The 12,074-nt window shown below is 31.8% G+C and overlaps 1 protein-coding gene across 1 annotated transcript; it reads right to left on the bottom strand.

Moving 5' to 3' along the window:
* Window positions 1–1,708: 1,708 nt before the first annotated feature.
* LOC104787657 (uncharacterized) lies at window positions 1,709–3,617 on the bottom strand. Its single transcript, XM_010513260.3, has one exon. It carries the CDS (start codon window positions 3,538–3,540, stop codon window positions 1,933–1,935), a length of 1,608 nt encoding a protein of 535 aa, XP_010511562.2. The 5' UTR covers window positions 3,541–3,617; the 3' UTR covers window positions 1,709–1,932.
* Window positions 3,618–12,074: the final 8,457 nt, after the last annotated feature.

Raw genomic sequence — 12,074 nt, 5'->3', positions numbered from 1 at the left:
AATATGAAAAACAATTGTAGCATTTTTTGTATTATACTTAACCTCCGTTCAATCTCATATACCATCTTGTTTGAATCAAGACATGAGATATTTTCAAATTTTTTGGCAATCGAGATAAAAAAACAAAACTCTAACCAATCTTCTTACACACATAATTCATAAGTCAAGTAACTAGATCATGCTTCATAATACCAACGATCGAGGCCAAGAATGGACATATGCACCTTCATGAGTCAAACTAAACAAGTATCAATCTCGCATGGTCTGAGCTGTGGAAAAAGTATGGATTATCATACTGATATGTTGATTTGATTGACGCGTATATTCAATACTCACAGCTGTTTAAGAAACCAAGAAATTGAAAAAACGATTAAATCAAAGTAGAGTTAAATGAAATCCAAAAATCAATAAATTAATTAAAGAGAGAAACAAAGAAGATGAACAGAGTAACGCTAGTTGAAGAAATAAACTCAAATATGGTGAAAAAGATGTTTGCAAGGAAGAAGACGAAGAGTTGATGTATGGTTGTACACATCCAACTGTTGAAATCGATTAAACCAATTTCTATCATCCAATTGATGTTCTACTTCATTCTGCTCACCATATCAAGTATCTCAAAAATAATTTAGGGTAAGGTATGTTCTATTCAACATCTACATAACTTTGTGTAAATGGGTTTGTTGATGCATAGTAGATAACTTGCTCTGATACAAGAAGGCTAATAACTGGTATCTGTGTATTTTTGGATACATCTCATATCACTTGCAAGTCAAAGAAGTAGTGTATAATTAAAAAGTAAAATAAAAACTGCTACAATTTAAATACAAATCTAAAAAATTTCTAAGATCATCTCTATTGGTCATCCACTAGTGGGTGTCAAGGTAATAAATAAAAATAATAATAAGAATAAGTTGAGGAGAGAGAAAGACACAAAGTCTCACTTTCAATATTTGTCACAATCTGATTGGTTGATATTTTAAAAACAAACATAATTTAAATTAAATAATATTATTATATTAAAATGTTATTTAAAATTCTATTTTCAGAGGATTACCGGTGGTGAGTTTCTTAAATTTTTTTAATAATATCTCGTTGCGTAGCATGGCTATTTAGTATTGCTATTTTTTTGAATATTCAGAAATTTACATAAAAAAATTAAAAAAAAATTGAGAGAAAGTTTCCACTTGATGTATTGTCTGTCATATAAACACCCATATCAAAGATTTGAAAAAAATTGAAATTCTAGCTGCAACTTATCATATTATATGTGAAATTATAATACAATTTTTACTCTTCAGCGTCATAAATATAAGAAAATCATTTCGATCATGAATAATTCAATTTACCACATTAAGAATTTTTTTATTTATTTATGGATATGACGAAACCCTAATCACTTTTACGTAATATCATGCTGCATTACTACTTAAGTACTGTATAAAGGAATCTTTTAAACATAGTGAATGTGGTAGACTCATATAAAATTGTATCTTGTTAAAATTTTAAGGAATACTAAAAGAGTTAAAAGTGGATATGGTTTTTAGTAGAGCACAAATTGATCATCAATATCTTTTATGAGCATCAAATTTTTATCTTGAGAAGATGAGTAGTACTTATGATCACCCATTTATATGACTAAACCAAAACTTACAATTAAAAAAAATATTCTTAAGTTGAATTATTTTTTAATGAATGAAAATGTTGTATATGACTATAAAAATCTATAAGAATCTTATAGATTGATTTGCTAATTCCCAATACATCTCTCTAAGAATTTATAATTTTACAATGAGGTGAGTTTGTTTTTAATAACGCTCGTAGAAGTTGACTTTCATTTTTTTCGTGTGGTCCTCCTCTAATAAATGATCGTATGAAGCTACAAGGAGACTAAAAATGATCCAACCCAAACATACTTAAACCATGCGGTTTGAATCATCTAACTGAAATCATCTCATCATAAACTCTATCAGCATTTGCTTCATCGCCAATTTTATGGAACGCCTTAATCAATGCCTCATATATATCTTCATTAGGCTGTATCGATCTCCTCTTCATAATTCTCAAGTACTTTTCTCCTACTTCAACTTTACCGCAAGAGCAAAGTCCAATAACTAGTGCCCTGAACACATCGAAACCGGGAGAGATTTTTCGGTATTCCATCTCGTAGAACAGCTTTAGCGCTTGTTCAATATCGCCTCCTTCCACAAATCCTTGAATCAGATGAGAATACGTATGTTCATCGGGGACAAACCCGTTATCTATAGACTTCGTTAGGACATCGTTAGCGCGATTCACATTCTCAATCTTATTTAGTCTCTTAACCATCTCATTGAAAGCAGAACAACTAGGCAAAAGCCCTCTCGCTACCATTACCTCGCAATACTCCAAACTTTTCTCTTCTCTCCCGAATCTCGCATATCCCTCGATAAGACAATCAAAAGTTTCTTCATACGGATTGATTCCAGAACACTCCATCTCACTCATCAACCGCTCCGCTTCTTCAACCTCACCTCTTTCGCAACAAACCTTAACAAAAGCCGTATAAACAAACGCGTTCCCACTAAAACCTCTCTGAAGCATTTCGTCGAACACCTTCCGCGCAGACTCCAAATCCCCTTCTTTCGTCTTCGCATACACAACAATCGAGTAACCAATCGTATCAACAACCATATTCTTCATCAACAATCTCTTCAACAAACTCATACTCTCCTCGATTCGATTCGATTCCAAAACACGAAACACCAAACTAGTATTAACAATCACAGGAGGTAAACATCTCTTACCATGAATCCTATCTAACAAATCAACAACTTCTTTCAATCTCCCTTCTTTACACAACACACTGATCATAATCCGAATCGTCGTCTCGTTCGGATACGCTCTCTTATCAATCGCGAACTCGTAAATCCTCCAAACGAGATCGACCCGATTCGATTTCGCAGCGAAGTGGATCAACGTATTCAAAGTAATCACACTAGGAACAAATCCAGAACCACACAGTCTCTTGAAAACTTCGAATCCTAATTCCAAATACCTAATCTTTGCGTAACATTGAACAACCAAATCAAACACTAGAGGAGTAGAGGAAGAGACCTCGTAAGTATCCAACAACGAATCGACTAAATCGGAATCTGAATTCAAAATAGACGATTCGATTAAAGCTCGAGCGTCGATGAGTAATCGAGATTTAACGAGGATGTGAATCGCGACGGCGTAAGAGGTTGTTACGTGGCGGAGGTTTCGTGTGTGAGCTGACCAGTGGAAGAAGTTTAAAGCTCGTTTCGCTGTTTCGGGTTGTTTGAATCGGAGAAGGATTTGGTATACGAGGGAGTCTGATAGATCAGTGGAGGAGAATTTTGTGGAGAGGGTTTCCCAGGTGTCGTTGGAGTGTAAGGATTTGGAGATGGCGTTGATGAGGATTTGTTGGTGTTCGTTTGGATTTGGATTAGTTTTGGATGAGAAGAAGAAGATGAAGCCATTGTTGAGTTTTGTTGGAGAAACGAAGGGACGCCACTGTTGTTGTTTTAGTAAGCGGCGCATTTGACAGAATCATGTAGTAAGTTTTATGGTTTTGAAAGAGGGTATTCAACTTGATATTTGAAATTATATGAAATCCTAACAAATTCTAAGATGTTTTAAGTTTTTATTTAAAATTATATGAAAACCACAGTACATTAAAAGTTCCGTCAGTAAATTAATATTCGTAAATTGATAAATGTTATAAATTAACATATTTTCTTTTGTCTTGAATTACATTAGTGTAACTAGATTAGATTAACACTCGTCCTAGAGTACGAGTTAAAATTCATTTTATTTATACTAGGTATGGAGCTTCTGCGATATCGCGAGGAACCTATTTTAATAAAATATGTATTACAAAAATTCTTTAATTAAATTTATTTATTAAACTATTGGGATTCCTAAACTCTCTAATAAAAATTTCAAAACATAAAAATTTTTGAAACATTTTTTATATCTTTATTAAAAAATATTTTTTAAAACATAATCTTACCTTCACCTATGATTAAATAAATAATTATCAATGCTACACACATCAAATTTAACAAATTTTTGCGATTAACTGCCACGAGATAACATTGAAGTCGTATTATTTCGTTCGCTTTTATTCGTCGTAACCTTTCGTTCGCATCTTTTCAATATAACTTTTTATCTGTGTTTTTTTGTCGTAATTTTTCGTAAAATATTTTTTAATTTATGAAAAATGAATAAATGCAATCTACAGTCGTGTCTTCTCTTCTTAACCTTACAGTCATATTTTTGTATATTTTATGAACCGTTACAACTTATTCTCTTATTGTCAAATATATATGTAAATGATTATATTTTTAAATTTCTTTTTTTATTTGTTTTAAATGATAAAATTATGAATATAGTGTATAAGACACTATAAATTTCTTAAATAATCATATAATAAATTACAAATATTAAAAATATTAATTGAGGACCATTCTTAAAATGACATAATGATTTGTTTAAATTCATTTCTAATAAATATTATAATTTTTTTTAGCATAACTTAAACATATTTCTATTTCCAAAATCAATTTTTACTTCATAAAAAATGAATATAAATATTACTATTCAGTCAATCAGTTAAAAAATTACCAATCCTCTCAAATTTGAATATAACTAAACAGAAAATTATCACATATTTTATTTCTATGAATCAAAACTAATTATATATTCATATAAAAAAGAATACATTTATTTTCATAAAGGTAGTATTGTAAATGAATATATAATACAAACACTGTCGTTTTATAGATGAAACATATTTTTATATAAAACCACCTATAGTCATTAAACATTCTGGCAATTATAATAGTTTATATATATATGGTTAATCCAATATTGAATATACTTATTACTTATTTTTCTCCGCGTAAGATGATGGTTAATTATCCTGAGTCACACATAAATAAATAATATAATAGATATTAGAGGGGAAGAATAATAATTTGAACTTATAACAATAACATTTAGGTGTATGATATAGCATCACAATGTGCGCGTCTAAGGAAGATGGTCGGCCAAGGACGGCCGGGTTCATTGCTCTCACACGCTCCTCTTTTTTTTTTGGCAGTCAGAATCCAAAACCTTTTCATACTTTTATAATATTTCATATTCAGTATTTTTTGTTGTTAAGATTTCAATTTGAGTGTATTATGACTAGAACTAAATATAAAAATTCCCTTAAGCTATATGAAGTTGTAGATAAGTCTTTGTCGTCAAGATAGTTTATTGGACAATAATCTCAACCGTCAATCTTTCTGTTGATCACCGGTTTTTCATCTCCCAGTAAACTGAATATTCCCGACTGTAGAAAATATAATAGAACGAACAGTGATTTTTTATTTTTATTTTTACCTTAATATTTCATAATCAGATATTTTTTTAAAAAAAATAGAAATACAGAAATCCATATTGTTTTCTATAATACAATTAGTTTTCTAATCAAAAAAGCATGGAGTAGACAAATATATATATATATATATATATACTTGTGACAAAAAAAAAAAACAAACATATACGAGCCAATATGCTCTCATTTTCTGAAAAACCAACTTGAACCACATTTTTTAACAGCTAAAAACAAAATTTCGGTTTGGATTCATACCAATAGAATGATAACCCTCGATGAATAGATGGTTGTATACCTAGAGACTGAATAATTTAATATTACAACGATTTACAAAATATATAAAACTGCAATAAATTTCTCACAGTGATGAGACGTCATTTCTAACAAATTCTCTTTTAACTATTACAAATATAAAGAAAATTTGAATACAATGATGAGAAGTTATTTATATATAGATTTCTAAAGATGTAAACATTTGAATAGATACAACTGTTTGTAATAGACACAACTTTATATTCAACAGACGCAACTTCTTAGAGAGACACAACTGTAAAAATTTTCGGTCAAAAATATAAAATAAAGAAAATTTGAATACAATGATGAGAAGTCACTTATATATAAATTTATAAGATGTGAACATTTGAATAGACACAACTGTTTGTAAGAGACACAACTCTACATTTAACAGACGCAACTTTTTAGAGAGATGCAATCGTCGCAATTTTCTATCAAAAAAAAAAATATATATATATATATATATTATGAAAAGGTACTACGAAAAATCGCAATTGTTGTTGGTATTTTTTTAGATTGATATTATTATATTTGAATACAATGATGAGAAGTTATTTATATATAGATTTCTAAAGAGGAGAACATTTCAACAGACACAACTGTTTGTAAAAGATACAACTCTATATTCAACAGATGCAACTTTTAAGAGAGACACAACTGTAAAAAAATTATGTCAAAAGTATAAAATAAAGAAAATTTGAATACAATGATGAGAAGTCACTTATATATAAATTTATAAAGATGTGAACATTTTAATAGACACAATTGTTTGTAAGAGACACAACTCTACATTTAACAGACGCAACTTTTTAGAGAGATGCAACCGTTGAAATTTCATGTCAAAGAAAAAATATATATATATATATATATATATATATATATATATATATATATATATATATATATATTTAATGAAAAGGTGCGACGAAAAATCGCAACTGTTGTTGGCATTTTTTCAGATTGTTATTATTATATACATTATAATTTTTATATAAAATATAACTTATGTGGTTGTTTTTAAAAGTTTTTTTGGATAAAAAAAAAATCATATGAAGGCTTGAAAAAAAATACCTTTTTTTTTTACCCAAAAGAAAATATATTTATTTAAACTGAGTCATTACAAAGTTGTTGTAAAAGCCAAACAGGCTTTATGACATATTCAACATAATAATCAACATTTTGACAACCAAATTTAGCTAAAGAGTGTGCAGCTGTATTACATGTTCTTCTTATAAATGTACAATCACAATAAAGAAATTTTGATCTCCAAAACTGAATATGTTAGTAAATTTGATAGAGCAGCATTCTCTTGTAGTCCATTGACCAGCTTAGAAAGTGTCTCACAATCTGCTTCAAAGATTATCGAAGTATATCCTCTTTTCCAAGCTTGTTTGAGGGATAGTAAAAGAGCTTTTGCTTCTGCATCTAGAGGTGAATCTGAAGGTAGCAGTTTTGATGCTCCCCAAACAAGGCAATCCCCTTTGTGGTTTCTTATTATCCAACCTCCTGTTGTAGCATGATTAGAACTGTCAAAAGCCGCATCAAAATTACATTTCAGCATAGGGGAACTAGGGGGCGGCCAAGAATGTATGTGTGGTATTAAGTTTGTTCGATTATGGCTTCCGGAGAGTAGAGGATTATCAATCCATTCTTTTGTTTAAGATGAGCTTTCAATATCGTGACTGTAGTACCTTCCCGAAAACCTTCAAAAACTAAAGAGTTCCTAGCTTTCCATATCCGCCACAATATCCAGAAAGGCAAGAGATAATTTATGAGAATTGATGTCATGTGGTTGAATATCTAGAATCGTTTGGATTGAAACTTCAACGTCCGTAAACATCTTGCTAGTGTGCTGTATCGAAACGCCTGACATGCACCAAACCATTCGTGCAAAAGGACATGTAAACAGGGCGTGTAGGATTGTTTCATCCTCTCGGTTACATCTTGGACAAATAGCAGGAATATTCATACCTCTAGTACGGAGACAGGTTGTTGTTGGTAAAGCTCTAGAGAGAACTCTCCATAAGAAATGTTTTATTTTGGGTAATATTTGTAATTTCCAAATCCTGTTCTTTATTTCTATCAAGCCATGAGGTATATTTGGTACAGGATTTAAGTCAAAAGGATTGTGAGTAAGGAACCAATAACCTGATTTAACTGTATAATCACCAGAAATTGTGTAGTTCCAAATAAGCTTGTCCTCTGCTTCAACTTGAGATAGGTACACTTGTTTGATAGTTGCAATATCAGTCGGCTTCACAATGTTATCAATCTGTTCTGTGTCCCAAACATGAAAATTCTCAGTCTTTTTTATCAACACATCCAGAGTCATATTGCAGTGAGGATCGATCGTTTCTACTTCTCGAGGTGGCGTGCCCTCCAAGACATTGTCTTTACCCAACCAAATAGTTTTACCATCTCTAACCAAAAATCGAGTACCTTTTTTAATTAAATCCAGTCCATGTAGTAAGGAGGACCATCCATAAGATTGGTTTTTTCGTTCTTTTGAATCCAAGAGCAGTCCATCTGAATAATAATGTGCTTTTATAACTCTAGCAAAGAGTGAATTAGGGAATTTTAGTAGTCTCCATGCTTGTTTGGCTAACAAAGCATCATTAAACTTTTCAAGGTCCCTAAATCCAAGTACCCCTTCTTTCTTTGAGTATTTTAGTCTGCTCCAAGAGATCCAAGGGATTCCTCTTTGATTAGCTTTACGCTCCCACCAATAATTCATTAAAAGTGTTTCTATCTTTGAATTAACCCCTTTTGGTAATTTAAAGTACGACATAGCGTAGACATGCATAGAGACTGCAACTTATTTCATCATAATTTCTTTCCCTGCCGGAGATAAAGATTTTGCACTCCAATGTCCTATTCGTCTTCGTACTCTGTCAATGATATAAGAGAACATCTCTTTCTTTTTTCTCCCAAATTGCTCAGGAAGACCCAAATATTTTCCTCCTCCACCATGGTTTGGTATTTTTAGAAGAGTCTTTAATCTATCCTGAGTTGCACCATATACTCGAGACCCAAAAGTGATGATTGATTTCAACAGATTAATCTGCTGGCCTGAGTAATATTCATAAACATCAAAGACGTCCCTTAAGGCTTGACAATTTCGCCTATTAGCTTGGCAGAAAAATAGTGAATCATCCGCGAACTGTAAATGTGTGATCCTTGGTACTCCATTACCTATCTTAATCCCTTTTATGTCTCTATCCTTAGCACTTGATGTGATTAAATGACTTAAGATGTCAGAACAGAGTATGAATAAATATGGTGAGAGAGGATCACCCTGCCTTATTCCTCGTTTAGGTCGAATATGACCATAAGGAACACCATTTATCAGTACAGAGTAGTTTACTGTCTTAACAGTTGCCATTATCCAGGCAATCCATTGAACAGAGAAACCAAAGAGCTGCAGAGTTGTTTGTAAGAAGTTCCATTCCACACGATCGTATGCCTTACATACGTCTGTCTTAACAGCCATGTAAGTCTGTGATACTCTTTTTCTTGTTTTTAGTGAATGCATCAATTAGTGTGCGATCGTGACATTGTCCTGTATGATGCGTCCGGGAATGAAGGCAGCTTGAGATTCAGAAACAATGCCATTGAGGTGAGGTTTTAAACGCTGGACCAAGCATTTGGAAATTATCTTATACAGTACGTTACATAGAGCAATTGGTCGATAGTCAGAAAGTGTCGTTGTGTTATCTATCTTCGGGATCATACAAAATGATACTCGGTTTCATCGTTGCTGTCTGAAAAAAGATTTCACTTCCTAAATTACATGCTGTCCAACCGTGTCCCAAGACTGTTTGTAAAACCGAGCAGTTAGTCCATCAGGGCCAGGAGCTCTATCATCACCTATGAGACATACTGCATCATATATTTCTCTATCACTAAGTCTCTCGTCAAACTGGCGTTGATCGCAGGGGTTACAGATGGAATGAAATCAGCAAACTCCTCCAGAGTGACATGGTGGTCATTACTAGAATAAACTTTGTAAAGAACTCTTGCGCATGCTCACCAATCTCTTTGTCCCCTCGATGTTGAGTACCCTGATCATCAAGAATGGAAATCATTCTGTTTTTTGCATATCTTGACTTTGCAGATGCATGAAAAAATTGTTTATTTCGATCACCTTCTGCCATCCATTGGTTGCGACTTTTTTGCTGCCAATGTTTCTCCTCGTCACTATAAGCTTTGGTTAAAAGATCCTGAAGTAGAGGTATTTGTTGTCTCACTCGTCTATTTGGACTCTCCATCGCCAAGTTGTAAGCTTTTAATTCTTCTCTCAGCGTTTAAACAGGATTGATGCTTTAGTTTAGCCATTGCTTGTCTGCAACTTGATATTCTTTGTTGCCTTGATCGTGCGATGATTAATTCCTCTGGTCGAGCACACTTCCCAAATGCAGAACTAGAATTTCTAGACTATACTGGCTCAGATCATAAACCTATACTTCTGCATCTTAATGAAAGACAGTCTCAACGTCGAAGAAATTTTCAATTTGATAAACGACTTTGTGATATCCCTTCTTTCAATTTGGTCGTAAAACAAGGCTGGTCAATGGAAAATGATAATTTAGATATTCCTATAAACCAAAGAAAAAAAATACATATTATGTAAGTTTATATTGCTAATGATTCTAGATAAGTACCCGTGCTACAGCACTAGTTAAATTTTATTTTGTAATCTATCTTGTAACCCACTATTTAACTTGTAACCAATCAATCTATCAATTTCGTAATCTATCTTTGGTTAACGTTGTGATCTATCGATAAAATCTGTGGAAATAAATTTGTAATATTGTGTTTAAAGATCTTTGGAAACAACGTGATATAGGACTAAAATCTTCCGAAAATACAGTTTGGAATATCCATGAATTTATTTGTTACCATTAATATATCAATTATCAATTTGGAATATTCCTAATATTTAGGTGTAACCGATTAATATTAATATATGGATTAATCTATAACCTATCTATAACCTATTTGTAATCATTTGTAACCATTTATTAAAAATATAAAGTCTACAAAAACTATGTTGTGTACTTCCGTTTTATTAAAAAGGGGATTTAGGACACATTAGATGATATAATTAGATAATATTGTTTTGAAGTTATTTATAAATATATGATTCTTTCAGTAATATAAATTAATAAGTATATAAAATTATCAAAATATATGTTCATATATATACACATTAATTTTTGTTAGAGTATATGTCTTATATTTTTATTATATCAAAAACTTTCAGTAATGTATTCAGAACATGATAATTGTTATTTTTCTTATAATTGAACGTATAAAAATATTAATTCTGACGGTTAAATTTTACTTTTAAATATTTTTGTGAAAATTTACGAAAATTTTTAAATATTTTTTATGAAAATTTACTAAAACAAAAATCTCTTTATAAATTAATTATTATTGATAAATTAAAAACTTAAGAAAACAATTGATTTTCATAGTTCCAAATGAAAGGACCGACCCTTTTTTTATAATAATAAATAATAAATAATAAATATATAAATAAATTACAACTAGTGGTCTCATACCCACTAGCCACCTAACCACAATCACACTAAACAACAGAAATAATAAAACCAATAAACTAATAAACCAATAACCAATATCAATTAGACCGCAATAATTCCGAAATCATAAGCTAAAGATCCAATCAATATAAACCATAGAACCAGAAATCCTAAACAACATTCTAGGACTCAACTCTAGCAACCTAACCAAAGCCAGACAACAACCAAACAAGCCACTACAACATCCTCCTCTTCATTGCCATGATCCCACGATCACACTTTGCTTCTACCTGCACCACAAACACAATAAGATGCGTGAGTATTACCAGAAGTACTCAGTGAGGCGATCTTCCCATCTACGAGCTATACACACAAGCAAATCAAGAGTACAACTACAAATAAAATATAACAAACCAACCATTTAAACAGAACAACCAATAACACTTTGACCACACATACACATCATCACACAAAACAAGTCATACAACCCAATCGCTTAGATAAGCTCATGGTCACGCACTCACCTTAACAAGTGATTCACGAAAATAACTACAACCCAATGAGAGGCTCTCCAATATTCAAGAACAACCAAACTTGCTCCTACAACCAATCACAACAATAAACAAACATTGAAAACAAACTGATAGAAAAATCAGAAAAGAACAACCTCACAAGTGAAACTACGAAATCAAAACGAACCGTTAACTTTCTAATCCCTCCGGTGAAAAACAAGGTCTATACGTCCAGAAACTACCCACAAAAGTTTAGCACGATCAAATAACAGATAAAACCGCCATCGTCCCCGTAAAACCCGCTGATCTCAATCCGCGAATGAGAAGAAACGTCCCACAAAA

The sequence above is a fragment of the Camelina sativa genome, chromosome 5 (genome assembly GCF_030686135.1).
Source record: "Camelina sativa cultivar CO46 ecotype springtype chromosome 5, ASM3068613v1".
NCBI classification, from domain to species: Eukaryota; Viridiplantae; Streptophyta; class Magnoliopsida; order Brassicales; family Brassicaceae; genus Camelina; species Camelina sativa.
This window is presented reverse-complemented; position numbering and strand designations above follow the sequence as displayed.

Bases quoted from the DNA above. Each gene is read 5' to 3' on its own strand.
- LOC104787657 (XM_010513260.3), bottom strand. From the start codon at position 3,540: ATGCGCCGCTTACTAAAACAACAACAGTGGCGTCCCTTCGTTTCTCCA.